Below are 20,037 nucleotides of genomic sequence, written 5' to 3'. Positions count from 1 at the left end.
AAAATGGGCTGAATGGCCTATTCCTGCAATTATATTTATTACTTTCTTGTACTTTCTGCACTTATCATTAAAGCCCGGGATACTGTATGCTTTATAAACTGCTCCCTCAATCTGTTCAGCCACCAATGATTTATACACAGGCTCTTTTGCTCCTGTCCCAACTTTAGAATTATTCCCTTTATTTTATATCGTCTTTCTGCATGAATAAAATCAGGTGGAAGAAAGGGGAGGGGAATGCACCAGAAGTCAGAGTCAGAGAAATGCAGACTTTTCACGTCAAAAAGGAAATGGTTTCAGGACCAAATGAGATTGAGCGGGTATGAAGAGAGATAATGAGAGCAATGAGTGGAAGGTGCAATTTTTGGGCTAGGCAGGATGGAGCTTTGGCTAATTAGGAAATACATGGTTTGGGTGCAGCACAGAAACCAAGCACTGAGTTTACATCGCAATTTATTTTTCTCATACAGTCTCTATCCCAACACAGCACATATTATGATTGACATGAATAATTCTGAATCATGAAGGAGACTGCTGCACTCCCTTCCTCAAGGGCGCATCGTAGTAACATTACTGCCTCAATTCCACTGAGAGTTTTGAATGTAATCGTAAGACTGTGAGAAATGGTGGAATAGTGTATTTCTTTTACTAAGAATGATTGAGGGCTATATCATTTGCTGTCCATTATAAATGCCACTTAATCATATGTATCAATGACATTGACCAATTGCTACAACGCTGAGTATCAGCTGCAATTTCCAGTTTGTATGGAAATCTACAATTTTATTTAGATTTCTACAGAGTTATTTTTTCCCCCTCAGAAAAGCAACAACAGCCATTCCTACAATTAAGAATGCACAATACCCAGGTAAACAATGGAGATTAATACTGAGATCCCTTAAGTTGTATAAAGGCTAGATACTGCAGATGCTGGAAATCTGGAGTAAAATCAGAAGAAAATAGAAATACTGTTGCAGCATCTGAGGACAGAGAAAATGAGTTAACGTTTCTGGTCGATAGTTTCTAGTAAAAGGCCATTGGCCAGCGACAGTAACCTTGTTGCTGCCTGATCTGTTGTATGTTTCCAACATTTTCTGTTTTTAATGCATGTTGCTTGAAATCTACGAAGGTTACAGGTTGGTTCATTAGCCACCACCACATAATGCTGCCTAGTTTGGAAAGTGGATTGACTGGACACATCTGACCATGACCACAGCTTTGAACTACAATAGAAAGCACCACCACTTACACTGCGCACACATCAGGGACAGTCATTTATCATGGGGAAGTGAACGACAGCACTCAGTTACAAAGTCAGTCTTGACATATTAAGGGCATCAACTATTTTGACCAATTCAGTACAGGACTAAGTACCTATTCTGTACTCAGCAACTTTCTTGGATTTTGTGCATATTCCAGCCATTTTAATCAGCTGCTCTCAATTCCTTCAATGGTGATGACTTCAGCAGTGAGATGCTGGATGCAGCTGCTAATATTTAGATGCAATTACTAGATGAAGACTTCCTGGGCTTTTGTGCTGCAGGGTTTGTGCCCCTACTTTTGAATCTGAAGGCTTGGGTTCAAGTCCCACCTGCTTTAGAGGTGCGTAACAACATTTCTGGACAGGTTGGTTAAAAGATATCTATGCAGAGGACGCCATCAGCTCAGGAGAGGGAAAGTTATTTTAAAAAAAAGTAAAGATTTTCTGGGAGGCAGTGCATAGTGGTAATGTCGCTGGGCTAGCAATCTAGAAAATCAGGCTGTGGGGTCATGGGTTCAAATCCCACCGTGGCAGATGGTGAAATTCAAATCCAATAGGAAAAATTCTGGAATTATACAGAAAGAGTTGGGCATCGCAGAGAGAAATTCCTACTTGCACCCCCCACAACTCCATTTTAAATTTAGTCCCCTCCCTCATTCCCTACATACTGTTCCCTCACTTTTGTTGTAATTGCACTGCCTGGAGAGGCTTTTCACATAAACTGGTAATTGATTCAGAAACACGGGGGATTTAGCGGTGTAAAAAAAATTGACATGTATATGAATCTCCAGATATTAAAGCAAAGAAAACAAGCAAAATAAAAACAAAAAAGTAGTGAAGACAAATTTCTTTGCACCCTCAGTACCCTGAGAGAGAGGTGGGTACCGAGGGGTTAGGTTGCATTATTTCCCCATCCAACTCCATTTTAAATTAATCCCCTTCTCTCTTTCCCTACCCTTCTCATTTGTTATTCTGAGGCAGTGCTTGTTTATTGTTTAAAAAAGTGTAGACTACCTGGGTTTTGTTTTGTTTAAAATATCGGCTGAAATCATTAAAACTGCACATTAGGGCATGGAGACCGCATCCAGTCCATCGCTTTCATGCTGGCTATTGGAAAGAATATCTAACTGGTCCCAATGGCCAGCAGTTTCCACGTGGCCAAATCATTATTCCCCAGCAAGCCATTGTCCAACTCCCTTTTGAATACTGTTACTGTATCTATTTCCACCAATGCCTTCAGGAAGAGCATGGAGAAAAATTTCCCCAATCTCACATTGGCAAAAGAAACCAATTACCATAAATTGTACCCTCTAATTATTGATTCTTTAAATTCTTATTGACATTTCTTTGACTATGAGGAAAGGCTGAGGGACTTGAGGCTGTTTTCGTTAGAGAGAAGAAGGTTAAGAGGTGACTTAATAGAGACATACAAGATGATCAGAGGATTAGATAAGGTGGACAGCGAGAGCCTTTTTCCTCAGATGGTGATGGCTAGCACGAGGGGACATAGCTTTAAATTGAGAGGTGATAGATATAGGACAGATGTCAGAGGTAGGTTCTTTACTCATAGAGTAGTAAGGGCATGGAATGCCCTGCCTGCAAAAGTAGTAGACTCGTCAACTTTAAGGGCATTTAAATGGTCATTGGATAAACATATGGATGATAATGGAATAGTTTAGGTTAGGTGGGCTTCAGATTGGTTTCACAGGTCAGCGCAACATCGAGGGCCAAAAGGCCTGTACTGTGCTGTAATGTTCTATGTTCTAGAAACAATTTCTCCTTATTTAGTCCATTAAAACCCTTCATGATTTTGATCACCCCCATTGAATCTCTCGTTACCTCTGCGCACTGAAGACAGCCCCAACTTCTCTATTTGCTTCATTCAAATTAAAGTTCTCAATCTTGGTATCATTCTACTAAGTTTCCTCGGCAACATCTCCAAGGCCTTTACATCCTTTCTGCACTATGGTATTCTCTCTTTCTACAGTATGTAACACCTCCTCTCCACGCCTCAGTACATAGGCATGTTATCACACAAGACAGAACTCGTGCCCTTTAATTTCTCCCTCCTCACTGTCCAAAACCCTAAGCACACCTTCAAGGTGAAGCAGCAATTTACTTATCCATTTTTTCAATCTAGTCTACTGAAGACGCTGTTCACAATACTCTCTCCTCTATACTGGTGAGGCCAAACACAGAACAGGTTACTCTGTCTATTAGCATCACCCTTACCTTCCAGTCACTTTCCATTTCAAGATACCATCTTTGCTCTTATGGAGTTATTGCAGAACAAGGCTTTTGTATGTTCCACTGAAGGCCAGTCCCAGCTGGAGCATTAGCACCTCATTCTCCACTCAGGCACTTTACAGTCTTTAGCATTCAACATGGAGTTCAGCAACTTCAGACCATGAATTCTATCCTCTATTTTGATTATATCCCCTTCCTCCTCAGTGGTTTGTTTGCATGAGGCATAGATAAGGTAGATAGCCAACAGCTTTTTCCCATGGCAGGGGAGTCTAAAACTAGAGGGCATAGGTTTAAGGTGAGAGATATAAATAGGTCCAGAGGGGCAATTGTTTTAACATAGAAGGTGGTCAGTGTCTGGAATGGGCTGCCAGAGGTAGTGGTGGAGGAGAGAACAATTTTGTCATTAAAGAAATATTTGGACAGGTCCATGGATGGGACACGTTTGGAGGGATATGGACCAAACACAGGCAAATGGGACTAGATTAATTGTGAGAACTGGGTGGCATGGATGAGTTGGGCCAAAATGGCCTGTTTCCACGCTATAAACCTTTACGGCTATGAGTTTACTCTCAGCAGAGCTAATCTATTCCCTGCTATTAACATCTACCATGACACAGCTATTCTGCATTTATATCTTCTATTACCATTAGCACTCCCTTTGCCTTTCACTGTGAGTAACCCCCACTTGCTCCTCCCCTTCCTTTGTCAACAGCAAAAGAAAACATTTGCCAAATCCCTTTAGTTCTGAAGAAGTCAAATCGGACTCTCTCCACGGACATTGCTAGATTTGTTGAGTTTCTTCAGCACTTTGTGTTTCTATTTAAATGACAGCTTCTCCGTGAGCCGTAAAGAAGACAGCGGGGAGATTCTCTATCAAGTTTCCCAGCTTCCCACTGAAAATCCAACTAACCTCTCTAAAGTTATATTAAAACAAAAAGCCGTATTTCCCTGTTCAATATTAAATTTAGGCAAACTTTAGCAAGGCTAAGCATGCTTGCAGGAGAATGTGAAATCTGGGGGTATTTAACTCATAGCATTGCAAACTTGCTATTGCCTTTTCCCCAGAAATTTTTACAACGTTGAACCTCTCCCACAGTCATCCAGTCTGATTGCTGAACTTGCCTTCGCCTGCATGTTTTTAACTTCTCAAAGGATGTTTCTGGCAATTACAGACAAAATAATAATTCAATCCAAATGTGCCTTTTTCTTTGTAGCAGGACAGGTACAGTTAATTCTCCACTTGTACGATGGGTCAAGGTAAGATTGGCTGTAAGGTTCTGGTCAAACTGCATTTGAAATATTGAGAGCAATATTGGGCCCTGTATCTAAGGAAGGATGTGTTGGCCTTGGAGGGGGTCCAGAGGGGGTTCACAAGAACGATCCCATGAATGAAGGGCTTGTCATATGAGGAACATATGAGGCCTATACTCAATGGAGTTTAGAAGGATTTGAGCGGATTGGTGGGGTGAATCTCATTGAAACTTATCGAATACTGAGAGGATTGGATAGGGTGGATGTGGAGAAGATATTTCCACTAGTAGGAGAGACATGGGCACAAAAGCACAGCCTCAGAGTGAAGGGATTATCCTTTAAACTGAGATGAGGAAGAATTTCTTCAGCCAGAGGGTGGTGAATCTGTGGAACTCATTGCTGCAGAAGCCTGAGGAGACCAAGTCATTGAGGGTCTTCAAGTCAGAGATAGATAGGTTTTTTGATTGGTAAGGAGATCAAGGATTACAGAGGGAACACAGGAAAATGGGGTTGAGAAACATAATGGCCATGATCGAATGGTGGAGCAGACTTGATGGGCCAAATGGCCTAATTCTGCTCCTGTACCTTATGGCAGTGGCAGTTGAAGCTACAATCCAGCCTCTCTGCACTTTATGCTATAGAAAATAATAGCTTCCTACATCTGGGATCAATCAAGATTGTTGCAAGATTATACATTGTGCTCCTCATCTAATGTAATATCTGACTTAAGTGTCCTTGACAGAAATTGGCCTTCTGTAGAAGGTACAACTGGGAAGCCTTAAAGATCAATGTTGGATTTGAATTTGAATCACTAGAAGATAACATCTGAAGAAAAAAAGCGTTAAATCAGTCAATCTAGGCTCCTCTTAAACTGCCTTAAAATTATGGACTGAACATTCTGATCATCACACTGACCCCAAAATTCCACAGAAATTCTGCTGGAATGTCTCCAGCAGAACTCCTGAAGAAACTGTGATGAGTAGTCAGTTTCCAGCTGGTTAGTTCCCTGGGCAAATTATGACTACAGATCAGGAAAATTCTCATTGAATTTCAGGGCCATAAACCCAGGAAGTCTTTAACTATTTGTCTAATCTTAGGAGAATTTAACAATGAGATACTCACATTTCATAATGAATGGGAAAATAAGCCGACTTTCTTATAACTACCGTAAGGTTATAAAAAATTCTCTCATTGTTTTAAATATTCTTTATAAAGTTTGCACGCAAGATGCCACAATAAGCCATACATTTCTAATTGTCTTAATCAAGCATATGTAGTTTCTGGTGCAGGCAATCTGACTAATAGACTGAGAATTACCAAGGCAGTGTGGGAAGCAGCTCCAATAGATTTTACAAAAGAAAATGCACAATTGTAGATATTCTAAAAGCTAAATTTAAATTAATGTTAACAATACAACAGCAAACGTGCCAAATCACTAAGCATGGCATCAAATTATTTGTGGTTGTGTTTATAATTTAATTATTCTTTTTTACTCATCTCCAAAAGTAAATTACTACAAATCTGAGAACAAATCATCAAGGCTGAGAATTGGGAATTGGGAAGCTTCAGAATTTGTCTTACTGTGGCAGGAGCCCAGTTTGAATAGAGGCTTATCTTCAGGGCCTAATCTTAAAAGCTTTGCTAAAAATAACATTTCATAAGTCCAGGTTGAATGGTTGGCGTCTCTTTGTCTGCATTTTATTCTGTTGCCTTGTCTGTGCCTGTCCTGAAGAAGGGTCACTGGACCTGAAATGTTAACACTGCCTTCTCTCCACAGATGCCGCCAGACCTGCTGAGTTTCTTCAGTAGTTTCTATTTTTGTTTTGGATTTCCAACATTCACAATTTTTTGTTTTTTTTGTGCCTGGGTGGTCTCAGTGAACAAACATGCAATACCAACTGGTACCCACTCAAGACCTTTCACAACCAGTGGGTACTGCAGGGTATATAGGGGACATGGTAACATTTAAGCCTGTCCTCTCCCTACAAATCACAAGTCAGGAGTGTGATGGAATACTCCTCACTTGCCCGGATGGTGTAGCTCCAACACCACTCAGGAAACTGGACACCATCTAGGACAAAGCAGCCCATTTAACTGGCACCACATTGACAAAAGTGCACTCCCTCCACCACCGAGGCTCAGTAGCAACAGTGTGTACTTTCGACGAGATGCACTTCAGAAATTCACCAAAAACCCTCAGGCAGCACCTTCCAAACTCACGACCACTTTCATCTCGAAGGGCAAGGAAAGCAAATACATGGAAACACCACCACCTGCAAGATCCCCTCCAAGCCACTCACCATCTTTATTTGGAAATATATTGCTGTTCCTCCAGTATCGCTGGGTCAAAATTTTGGAGTTAGTCCCTAAGAGCATTGTGGGTCTACCTGTAGCCGTTCAGGAAGTCAGCTTACCATCACCTTCTAAGGGTAACTAGTGATGGGTAATAAATGCGGGCCAGCCAGGGAGACCTACGTGTCGTGAGTGAATAATACAAAAAAAAATTGTGCAAGGTCATTTTATTTAGGCTACCTTGTTCATCATTATGTCGTACCTCAAGGCAATGACGACCTTTAACAAACGTGGCTTACCTTTACTAGTGCTGGAAACCTCAGTGGAGCTTGTTGGCAGTGCGGGTGCTCCGCGGCAGGCACGCTCCAAGCTGTTGTGCTGCTTGGCTAGTTGTTCGATGGTCTCCTCCAGGCGGATGCGCTGCTCACGCTCGTACTGCAAAGCACGTTGCCATTTGCGACTGTGCGTCTCTGCTAAATCCAGAAAATCACGGCAGGCCTGGGGACAGAAGGCACCAGAAATGAGTAACAGATCAGCAAAAACGCATGATAAAATCTCCACACCCTCCCTGCAGGGCTAGTAAATGTCGAAGATCTGGTAAGCTGACAACGGTTTTCTGGTTGTTGACTGTGATAGATGGGCAATCATGCACAGTATTTGTCTGCAATTTTTCAATAGATGCTGGGTGCATGGGAGACAGAACCGGCAGCTTGGGTCCTTGGCAAATATACCATACTTTGAGCTCCAGATGCACGTGTGCATATACACGCACACGCTCAAGGCAATGGGACTGGTGTAGGTAGCAGTGTATTTTCAATGGTACAGACCCCATGGGCTGATGGGCCTCTTCTGTACTGCATGATTCTTTGAAATAGAAACTTATCCATACAAAGGGGCACTAGGATTAATCAGTAGCACTTCCTGTCTCCTATGACACCCCTCACAGGAATCGCTAGGGATGTGGAGGGATTACTCGTTTATCCAGATTCCTTTGCAATTCCACTACTTTCCCATCAACATTATAGTGCAAGAGTGCGACAAATCTCGACAAGTTGTCAGGCCTCAATGCAGAATGCTTTATTTATTTGCTGTCCAGATATTGTCAGTGATGTAGGTACTGCTCATCATTTAGTTATTGAGAAGACTGTGTTGAACTCTTTGAACTGTTATGGTCCTTGTGGTGATGCTGCTCCCACACAGCTGTTCAGAGAGACCCCAGAGATTAATCTATTGTCAAAAGAATGGAAAGCTCTATCCAAGCCTGACTTTTCTTACAAGATCACTCAGACCGAGTTGCTGGTCACCCCCCTCCTTCTCTGGGTCAGCAGCTACTTTTTTTCCCACTGCAAAGCAGGTTGTGACATTTCCCTATTTTTAAGAAGGTGCAGCTGAGCAACATCAGTCAACATGCAGAAGCGGACCTTAAGTTTGAAGATGTTCCTACAAAAGGGACAACATGTTGCTGTGAAGAGGAGGAAGTCAAAGACAGCAGTAACACTCTTGAACACATCTCAGTACATCCACACTCTGCTCATTTGTACATTACCAGTTTCAGGACAAAACAAAATCACATTTAGAGATTGATGCAAGGTGGTTTTCTATATGTTAGCCCACATAACATATACCACAAAGACTGGATTCTTATTGAGATAGAGGTCTTGAAATTTATTAACAACATTAACTGTGTATCTTGGTATAATATCTCAGACTTACATTTGCTGTCTGGATACTACAATAACTTAGATTACTGTTAGACTACATGTATATGGTTGACTAGCTGACTAACTAGACTGAATGACTAACAGAGAGCAAGATGGAGATGTTTTATATTAGAGAAGCACACATTCTGATTTCATCCAGATCTGTGCCATTATACACTGATACAATGCAATGGAGCACCTTTTTGGTCTGGAAAGGCAAGGATCTATGTCAGTGCACTTCAAGGACACAGTGCTCGACTGAGCTAACTGTCCAGTGAAATGGATGGTTGGCTTCCAATTGGTCACAGTGGGAAAGGAAATTCATGGACATCCTGTTGGTATTTTGTCACTAGCTGCTAATACCTTAAGACATTGAACAGAAGTAGGCCATTCAGCCCACTGAATCTACTTCACCATTCAATGAAATCGTGGCTGATCTGATAATCCTCAACTTCATTTTCCTGTCTTTTCCCCATTACCCTGGATTCCCTTACTGATTAGAAAATCTATCTCAGCCTAGAAAATGCTTTAAATTACCCAGTCTCAACAGCCCTCAGTGGTAAAGAATTCCACAGATTCACAACTCTCAGACAGAAGAAGAAATCCCTCTTCATCACTGCCATAAATGTGTGACCTCTTATTCTGAGATTTGTCCTTGAGTTCTAGAATCTCTTCTAGAAGCAACATTTCCACACCTACCCTGTCAGGTCCCCAAAGTATCCTGTATGTTTCAATAGGATTGCCTCTCATTCTTTTAAATTCTAATGTGTATAGGCCCAACATACTCAACCTCTCCTCAGAGGACAGTTCCACCTTACCTGGTATCCACCTAGTGAACAAAAACAGAAGTTGCTGGAAAAGCTCAGCAGGTCTGGCAGCATCTCTGAAGGAAAAAAAAAATCAGAGGTAATGTTTCGATTCCAGTGACCCTTCCTCAGAACTGGGTCACCGGACCCAAAACATTAACTCTGATTTTCTCTTCACAGATGCTGCCAGACCTGCTGAGCTTTTCCAGCAACTTCTGTTTTTGCTCCTGATTTACAGCATCCGCAGTTCCTTCGGTTTTTATCCACCTAGTGAACCTTCTCTGGAGTGCCTCCAATGTTAGAGTATCTTTCCTTAGGGTGGAGGGACCAAACTGTTCACAGTATTCCAGTTGTGGACTGATTGATGCCTTGTGTAGTTTTTGCAATAAAACTACTTTTATACTCCATTCCCTTTGAAGTAAAGGCCAACATTCGATTTGCCTTCCCTACTGTCCACTGAACTTGGACACTGTTTGACAGTTATGAGGCACAAATGTGGAGAAACCTTGAGTGTATGGTACATAATTTACTCATAGGCATTTACAGCACAGAAGGAGGCCATTAGCCCATTGTGTCTTCACTGGTCAAAAAAGAAAAATGACTACATTAATCTCATTTTCTGCCTTTTGGCTCATTGCCCAGAAGGCTATAGCAATGCAAGTGAATGTTTAAACAGTGCTTCAACATTATGAAAATTTCTGACTCAACCATCCTTTCAGGCAGTAGTTACAGATTCTTGCCACCCTCTGGGTCAGGGGTATGATCAAGAAGCTCAGAGGAGATGCAAATTGATAGGATGGCAAAATAGTGAAAAGGATAGCTGTAAACTGCAGGTGGATATCAATGGACTGGTCAGCTGGGTAGAGCAATGGCTAATAGAATTCAAGCTGGTAAAGGTGTGAGATACTGTAATTAGGAGGGCAAGGGATTACATGGTGAATGGTAGGACCCTGGACAGTCCTGATGATCAGAGACACCTTGGTGTGTAGATCCACAGATCCATATGGACTACTTGGCTTTGTTAGCCAAAGCATAGAATACAAAAGCAAGTAAATTATGCTGGACCTGTGTACTGGTTAGACCATAACATCTAATCTAATAGAAAATCAGAGCTGAAGGTGACTGGGAGAAGTTAAAAACTTCATTTACCCTCACTGTAAGAGGATATAAATGCATTTTTGTTGCTCAGGTAATTTTGGAACATATTTCTCCTCTTTTAAAACAACAGATATTGTCATTCTAAGATGTAAAACAATCAACAGCTAACTCATTGCTCAGTGAAATCTGTAACAGCAGAAAGAATAAACTTGCATTTATCTAGCACCTTTCACATCCTCAAGACATCCCAAAGTACTTTCCAGCCAATTATTATTGTTTGAGCTGCAGTAACTGTTAGACACAACAGTCAACCTTCATGCAGCAAGAGGCTACAAGAGCAACAAGGTAAATATACAGTTAAACAAAAGCAGAAAAACACAACATTGATTGGAAACTCAAAATCAAAACTGAGATTGTTTGAAACACTCAGCAAGTTTGAGAGATTCTGTGGAGAGAGAAAAGAATTAACATTCTATGATGAAAGCTCATCGATCTGAAAAGTTAGCTCCAGTTCTCTCTTTGTAGATGATGCCAGACCTGCTAAATGACCAGTGATCCGTTTATGATAGTGTTTCTTGAAAGACAGATTTTGTTAGTTATTCTTCAGATGTATCAAAGGCTGGGTAATCGCTCCCAGCTAGATTAACCAAACATGAAACATCTACATCTAAATAAATTTTATCATTTGGTAAAGAGCCCAAAACACATTTGGGATGTCACAACCACCGCCATCTATTTATGCCCAAATCTTTGCTTTCTGTTCCTTACAGATGTTTCTATCCATGTGGCCAGATCATTTCCATGACATAACTTTTGCAATTAACAGTATGTAGTATATCAACAGAACTTTGCACAATTTGCCCACATGTAAACTCTGCTCAGAGAGGCAGCCAACCGTTAAACTACAAAGAAAGAACTCTGGAATTTCACCAGCATCCAATGTTGAAGTTCAAATTCAACAACTTGCAATATTCAACTGGGAACTACAAAGACATTAGGAATCATTGTGCTCCATGCAGAACGTGGCAAGCTATTTGTACCTTTAATCTGAAATTCAGTTTGTAACATATTTGTCCAACACTTCAAAGAGTATAACCAATATCACGTCAACTACTTTATCTGGAAGCTGTTTCTATGAACCCAGGATTTTCTAAAGATTTCTTCAGCACCACTCAATGCAGTTATCAATTTAAATATACTGGTGAAAGATCTGGCATCTCCAAAGTAACACAGTAGGAGAAGGTCAGATCAAAATGCACTGATCGGTAAACATGGCCTGCCCATAAACTGTGTGGAAAGGCAAGGAGGGAGCAAAATATTTCACAGTTTTCAGGTTCAATTCAGGGGCCAAGTTTTCTTCAAGAGTAACAGCATTACACAGGTCAATAAGGGCTAAGGTCTGATCTCCAAATCTTGCTTAGCTAGACTCAATGTTGATGGTGGGAAGTGATGGGAATAATCTTGACACTCCTGACTTTTGAAAATCACCAATGTTCTTGATTCTGGTCACTAATAACAGATTCCGCCTGGAAGCATCTATGTGTAGGTATTTGTTCATAAGCAATGCAGGAATGTCATCACATCCTTGTGCATTTTTATACATGTATTGTATTCAGTCACCATGGCAATTTTTGAACAACTTATGCTCCAAATGTCAGCACTTTTAGATGGTGCAAATAGTTGCATAGAGCACCTAGCAAGCAGCTCTAGCAGACAGTTTGTGTCAGTCAAGCTCAGTTGGCTGGGTGGCTGGTTTGCGAGGTAGAATGATGCAATCAGCTTGGCTTCAATTCCCGCTCTGGGTGAGGTGGCCATGAAGGTCCTGCTTTCGCATCCTCACCAATTACCCAATGTGTAGTGACCCTCAGGTTAAACTCACCACCACTCTCTCTCTCTCTAATGAGAGAGCAGCCCTGTGGTCTTTACTTTAGCAGGGATAATGGAGTACCTATCTTTTGTTTTATTATCCTTTCAGCTTTTATCAAACCACCTATCCAGTGCAGGTTAGATGGAAATCTCAAAACACCATAGTAGTAAACGTGTCAGTACAGTAATGATTATACGACAGGAACTCCATCCAGAAAGGAGTTTCGTAAATGGCTAGGGAATTCACCTCTAGCAGAAATACATCTGGAATTTTCAGCACCAGTGACAGTGCCATGTTAAATTTCAGTCCCTGTCCATTGCATTTCTTTGACTGCCGTTGGAAAGACATTTACATTAGGTTTGTCCAAAAATAAATACACCACTTTCTGCCATCAAACATTCCCCCTCCAAGCCACATATCATTCCGACTTACAAATGTATCACCATTCCTTTATTGTCGCTGGGTCAAAATCCTGGATATTCCCCCTCAATGGCATTGTGGGTTTACCTACACCAAATGGACGGCAGCAGTTTAAAAAGGCAGCTTACTACCACCTTCTCAGGGGCAACTAGGGATGGGCAATAAATATTGGCCCAGCCAGCGTTACTCATATCCCATATCCCATGAGTAGATCAAATAAAAAATACTCCCATGTAGCTAGGCTGAATGAAGCTAACAACTTGAAAGCAATAATATAAAACAATATGCTACATTCATGCCCGAATATACTATGGCCTTTGATACTGAGGTCTGAATTTACTGAGGCTAAATAAAATCTGACAACTGCTTCCTCAAGAGCTGTAGATCTTCAGAACAAACAGAACATATCAAACAGAACATATACAAATATTTATGTTTGAAGAATTAATTCAATAGTATAGTCTAAACAGGAAAAATGGATTTTGTGGTTAAATCAATTGTTTTGATCAATCAGCTTTGCATTATATACTACCGGCTCAGGATGATGCATAATGGTAACTCAGCTGTAGTGTGTGCAAAAGCAGGTACACATTAAAATCATTAACTGAGCAATTTAAACTTTGATCAGAAATTTCAAATGGAAGGAGGAAGACAAATGAGTCTGCTCCATCAGATTTGTCAACACCGAGGGGGGATAAGGACTGCCATCGGCCAAATTTGGAGTTGTAAAAGGCTTAGTTCATCAGAATTCTGTATAATGTGAATGAAAGTAAAGACAATTAGTCCATTGGAATTAGATGCCCAAATCACGTATGCTTAGATAAAGTTAGAATCCATACACAGGGTTGGCATTAAGCATTACAATGTGTGTGAGTAGTAATTTTACAGAGTGTGGCTGGCAGGCCAATGTCAGATTCAGCTGTGACTCATAAGACTATCCTCACTGGACTACTCGGCACATCAGTTTAATGTCAGTCAGTCACAGTGCTGCAACCTCTACTCTTCTCCTGACCCTTAAGAACAAATCAACTGGCTTATGGCTGTTAACGGGGATCACTTTCATGTGAGCAGTTTAAAAAAAAAAGTTTGATCCTGAAGTGGATGGTAGATTTTCACCAGACATCACAGTGTACAAAACAACTGAATATGGTTCAATTCACATTTCATGTAGTATGAAACAATCTGTGATTGTACGCTTGTCTTGTCAAGCATTCTTCAACTGTTGTCAAAATTGTTGTTAAACAAGGAGACAAACTTCTGTTAGACTGTTAACTTGTTCCTGGTGTTGTGCAATTCCACCCAATCTCTGATTTAGATCCAAACCATTGCTAATGTGTGACTTAATGAATCTAACTCTAGGCAACAGCTAACCTATCAAAATGGATCCCACTGTGTAATTGCTCTATCAGCTGTGCTACATCATTCATGACATTCAGAAACACAGTGATGTCAGCACGGACTGAGAGACCCACAACATACTAATGAACCCACCATCCCAAATTTACAGTGACAGGAGACTCAAGGCTGCTGCAACCTTCCCTAACTTTTAACATAGGTCATTGCTGACCTGCTCAACATGCATGTAGTGCTACAGAGTGCATTTACATTACATATTGCCTAAATTGTAGAAAAAAAAATCCCAAGCTACATCACAAAAAGCGTAATCAGAAAATAATGGACACAGAACCAAAGGGAGAAGCAGGAGGATGGGTGACTGGATGCTTGATCAAAGATATGCTTTGAACAGTCTAAGAACAAAGGACATTTCAGAACCTGGAACCATAGAATGGTTACAGTACAGATAGAGGGCATTTAGCCCATCATATCTATTCTAGTTCTACACCAGTGGAAGAACAACTCAGCTAGTCCCATTTCCCAGCCTTTTCCCAGAAGCCTTCAAGGTCTAAATAGCTTAAGATATTGTTGGCCCAGCCAGCATTACAGATTTCAAAAAAATACTCCCATGTAGCCTGGCTGAATGGAGCTAGCAACTTGAAAGCAGAAATATAAAACAATATGCTACATTCATGCCCTTATTTTTCCGTATCAAGGATTGAGAAACATCTGGTGGATTCATAACAGCCAGAGCAACGTTGACAGAAATACATTCAACATCCTCTCCCGAAACATAACTGATGACCCAAGTGCAGCACTGCTGCAGTTAATGAATTATCCAACTGGCAAAGCAATTAGCTTTTGTCTGTCCACACATACACAGAAGAACTGAGTGAGTTTAGGAACAGGATGATATTTATTTTTCTGCCATGCACATGTAGCTGAGACAAATTATTGACAACGCTAACATGTACTAACTCTCATATTTAATCATTAGACCACAAATTCTCAAAAAATAAAACTCTTGCATTCATGAACCAGTTTACACCATTTAGCATGCATCTATTGTCTATATTCAACCTAGTAAAATGTAAAGTTAAGGTTATCTTCACATAAAGTATTCAATATTTGGAATAGGTTCTCTGAAAGAGTACAGGCAGAAAACCTGGGATTGCTTACAAAACAACTGAATGCTTCCATGAGAAACTGTAAGGTTTGTTGGGATGAATAGGCCAAATGACTTTTCTCATTGGTAACTACCTTATCTATCCGTATCTACATAAATAGGAATGCCGCATGCCTAGGTACTAACATACTTTCTCTACACTATAGGTGATGCATTTTGTATGCATTAATTGCCATTAAGAGGGTTCATCTCCAATGAACTGTATGTAGACAATGTTGTGACTTTGGCTGGCAATTTGTCTGTAGTGGGTCTGCAAACCAAATGTATTAAAATCAGTTGATTTGTTGCAATGTATGCTTCATAACTTACAGCGTGTTTCAAATAAACAACCCAGAGTTAATCAATTCCCCAGTGAGTGCTTGATTATTAGACATTAACAAAAATATGAAACTGCAAATATTGGTGGAAAACATCATGTTGTGAGGATTATCATGCTCGAACAGTTAGCAAGCAAGTTAATTTACAGGTAAAACACATGGTTGATAGTCTTAAATTGTGCTGAAGTACATGAAACAACCCTTGGCACCTTTGTTTGCTACAACAGAAAGCTGAAACCAGCTTGTTAGTAAGCAGACAAGCTCCTATCAAGAAGCCAGTTTAAGTCACTTTAGAATAGGCAAGTGAGTAGCTTTTGTGCCAGATAGATAGCAAATAAGGGAAAGTCAAAATTATACTTTTGGCATGCCCATAGAATTCCCTAGATTAAACACTAGGACACAACATTCAACATGTTTAACCAGCATACACAGAATGAGTTTCTGGATTCAGATGCTGGTGGAATCTGCAGGTAACAACATGTTGTTGAAGACTGGGGTACTTTCCACTCCTCATCCTAGTTCAAAACATCACTCTGAGAGTGCACAAACAAGCAGGCTGAATAAACAATGAGGAATTTTATTTCAATAAAATGCTGGAAATAGTCAGCAGTTTAACCAGTATTTGTGGAGAGAAACCGAGTTAACCAGCACAACTGGTGAGGTCTTCCTTCATTAAGTCCTCAGAAGCTCAAAAATGGTGATAGCTTTATGCATTTGGCAACAAATCTAAAAATGAATATTAAAGGTAATGCCATCAAGATAAAGTATTATCAAAAGTAACACATTCAAACAGCAACTCTTCTTTAATCACATGGCTCATCAAATTTACAAGACAAATATTGTCCTCTAGGTGTCACTGCTCCCAGCCATCCATGCCCATCTCATGCTACTATCATCTGCAGCCTTCTCCGTATCACATGTTAACGCCAGATGATGCCTGCTAAACTGAGTTTCAGGGTGAGCTACTGTGTAGTTTGCCACTTAAAATCTGCCAAAGTAATGGCTCTGATACCTCAAGGAGTGAGACTCTAGAAGCTTGTCTTCAAATAAACCTGTTGGACTATAACCTGGCATTGTGTGATTTCTGACCCTCTGCTACAACCGTAAATCGTAGTCAAAATAACTCCATAGAGGCCAGTATCCCGTCACTAAGTCACTCTTTATTTACACATGAACAGTTCTTGACTTTCACACTACCTCAGTCCAAGTCAGCTACCAGACTAGCTGTATCTCTGACATGCCCCTTTTAATCTGTCAGCCAGGGCTCCCTGATTGGGGCTGTTAAGCTGGTCCAATCAGGGAACTCATATTCTCTGAGGTCCAACTGGCTGATCTCATTACAATCACTAGAGTAGTAAGGGCATCTGAGGTAATAAGGATAATTGTAAAATCCTAAAAGTTAGTTTGAACTTTTTTAGAAATACCACCAAAAAGTTAAAAATTGCATTAACAACTATCCATCCAGGGTATAACTTGTATATCCACACATGGTAGGATAGGACAGCATAGATTGTATGACAGATCTCCAACATAAGACAAAGATTTGAAGGGTACTGCACACCTCATCTGTTATTTTAATTCCAGAGTAGTGCCTAATGACAGTCTGGGAGCACAGTCCTAACCTGGTCACCTAACCTGAGTTTCGATCCCTTTGTTGAGGGCCAAGCGCAGGAATGACAACATTCAGGAGACTAGAACAAGAAAAACACAGAGGAAACAGATTGAGAGGACCACTGAATTAGTTCCTTTCACATCCCACATACATACACTCCTGTCACTGAGAGGGTGACTCTCCATGTTAGTGCCTGGGGTGGTGGGTAATCCATTCAAATGGTTGCAGTAAATGGGCAGACAGTTCACTATAGCAGGTACTTTATTGCTCAGGCATGAAGTTGACAATAACCTCCATGAATTCATTCATTTGCTTTCACCTTCATGTCATTTAACCAAACATCTATCTCAGTGCTTAGTCACATTATGAGGAATTGGAGTTAGCAACTCTACTTTGACATATTGCTGGAGTTTTCATCACATGGCCTCCTCCTACAATGGCCTCATACAATCAGCCAGTTTTGGCTTTGTTCACATTTAAAAAAAATTCAAACAAAAAGTATTGAGGAGAAAACGAGGAGGAAAATCAGGTTTTGTTTCAGATCGCTCCATGATTTTTGCAGCTGTGTCAAGGAGATTACTCTTTAATTCCTGGATAAGGACCGATGATCCTATGATGAACTAAGATAGCTCACTCTGCTGTGGGTTCTTTTAAGAAGTGCCTCAATTGTCTGCTAAGCTCCAGGCTCCTAGTTAATTGACCCTGCTTCTCCTTCCACATTTGGGAGGTGTTAAACATTCGCTTCACTGTAACACTGTAATGAAGAGAGGTAACACAGGCAGGAAGCAGACAATATGCAAACATATCATGCAAAACCTGTACAAGAGATGGCACTTGATTCTCAAACCCCTTAACTTACAACAACTGACAGAAGGAAAATCAAATATTCGAATTCAGTGAATTTTCCATCCTGCTCCCCTAAGACTCAAATATGTGGTTACAGTATTGTCCAATTTTACACAACCTCTGACCATGCAGACTACTATACAGAAAAATCATTATCTCTCAGTGCTTCTTCACCTGATTCCAAGCAGCTAGATTCACAGAAAGGCAGACTTAGCCATTACTGGACCTGTGAGATCCACAGCATTTAACCGAAACACATTCTGTCTCTCCCCACCCCCCGTGCACTTTCTACGGTCTCCCCGTGAGATCCGGTACAAAGAAAACGCCCGTTTTACACCCAGCGAGGAGCGCGGGGACATCAGGTACTCACCCTGTGCTGCTCGTCAACTCCAAGTGGCAAAGGCGATCTCAAGATTCAGCGGCGGAACAATCATGTGACCGAGTGCTCTAATTGAGCAGAAGTGTTACCGTGTGACTGGGAGGAAAGATATTTCAGTCTCCTGTAAGCCATCTGTCGTGTCATTAGAAATCTCTGGCTGAGGCAAACTGTCAGTGCGTGGGTGACAACAGCATGAGAGAGAGAGAGAGAGAGAGAAAGGCAGAGACACAGGAAGCGCATTGTACAGTCTAGGGCTTTACTCCTGCCACTACCATCAAACCCCGTTGTTACTCATAAACTGCGCGCTGTTGGCAGCACTCCCACCCCATTCAGGTTTTCGTTTCGACCATTCCCCAGCAACAATCCGAGCTCTGATCTGGAGATGTGGGATTCCAGGCTGACACGTTCCCAGCTGAAATTCCACACAGCAAACGAGTCAATTGCAGGTGACCCACAGTGAGATACCGCTCACAGTGCACTGCAGTGAATCCTGCACTTCAACGGCACATTGTGCTCAAGACTGTGAGAAGATTTTCTTTCTCAGAATAACCTTTTTTCCAGCAATACACTCTTCTTGAAAATACTTAATTTTTATCCAAACACAGAATGTGCCTTTTATGTCAAATCATAGGTCAAGTCACTTCCGTTTGCTCCCTCTGTCGATAAAATACTCGCTTGTTTCGCCCAGCTCAGTGAGAATTCTAACGAGAGGGTAAGGGAGCTGGGTTTCAGTAGACAAAGCGCAGGTTAGGAGTTTTCTTGCGGTCTAAGATAACGTGACATCTTAAAAGATGCAACAGATTATGTGGCATTTACAGATATGTACAGGAAAGGGTGTATGTGAAAACAAAGAACTTGCTTTTCATAGATAGTAGGAACTGCAGATGCTGGAGAATCTGAGATAACAAGATGTAGAGCTGGATGAACACAGCAGGCCACGCAGCATCAGAGGAGCAGGAAGGCTGACGTTTCGGGCCTAGACCCTTCTTCAGAAATGGGGGAGGGGAAGGGGGTTCTGAAATAAATAGGGAGAGAGGGGGAGGCAGATAGAAGATGGATAGAGGAGAAGGTAGGTGGAGAGGAGACAGACAGGTCAGAGAGGCGGGAATGGAGCCAGTAGAGGTGAGTGTAGGTGGGGAGTTAGGGAGGAGATAGGTCAGTCCAGGGAGGACAGACAGATCAACAGGGCTAGTAGGTAGGAGATGGGGTTGGGGATAGGTGGGAGGAAGGACAGGTTAGGGAGGCGGGGACGAGCTGGGCTGGTTTCGGGATGCGGTAGGGGGAGGGGAGATTTTGAAGCTTGTGAAGTCCACATTGATACCATTGGGCTGCAGGGTTCCCAAGCGGAATATGAGGTGCTGTTCCTGCAACCTTCAGGTGGCATCGTTGTGGCACTGCAGGAGGCCCAGGATGGACATGTCAT

At 41.4% G+C, this 20,037-nt stretch overlaps 1 protein-coding gene across 6 annotated transcripts in view; it reads right to left on the bottom strand.

The window, feature by feature from the left end:
* LOC109912215 (oxysterol-binding protein 2-like) overlaps window positions 1-20,037 on the bottom strand; it is a 318,882-nt gene that overhangs the window by 80,632 nt on the left and 218,213 nt on the right. For all 6 annotated transcript variants that reach the window (XM_048611306.1, XM_048611307.1, XM_048611311.1 and 3 more), the window contains one exon: window positions 7,348-7,546. In XM_048611306.1, coding sequence (XP_048467263.1) covers window positions 7,348-7,546 — 199 coding nt within the window. The remainder of the gene's footprint in view (window positions 1-7,347; window positions 7,547-20,037) is intronic.

This window comes from Rhincodon typus, chromosome 24, assembly GCF_021869965.1.
Source record: "Rhincodon typus isolate 14 chromosome 24, sRhiTyp1.1, whole genome shotgun sequence".
In the NCBI taxonomy this organism is placed as follows: domain Eukaryota; kingdom Metazoa; phylum Chordata; class Chondrichthyes; order Orectolobiformes; family Rhincodontidae; genus Rhincodon; species Rhincodon typus.
Note: the sequence above shows the minus strand (reverse complement) of the source record. Positions and strands in the feature narration are given on the sequence as shown.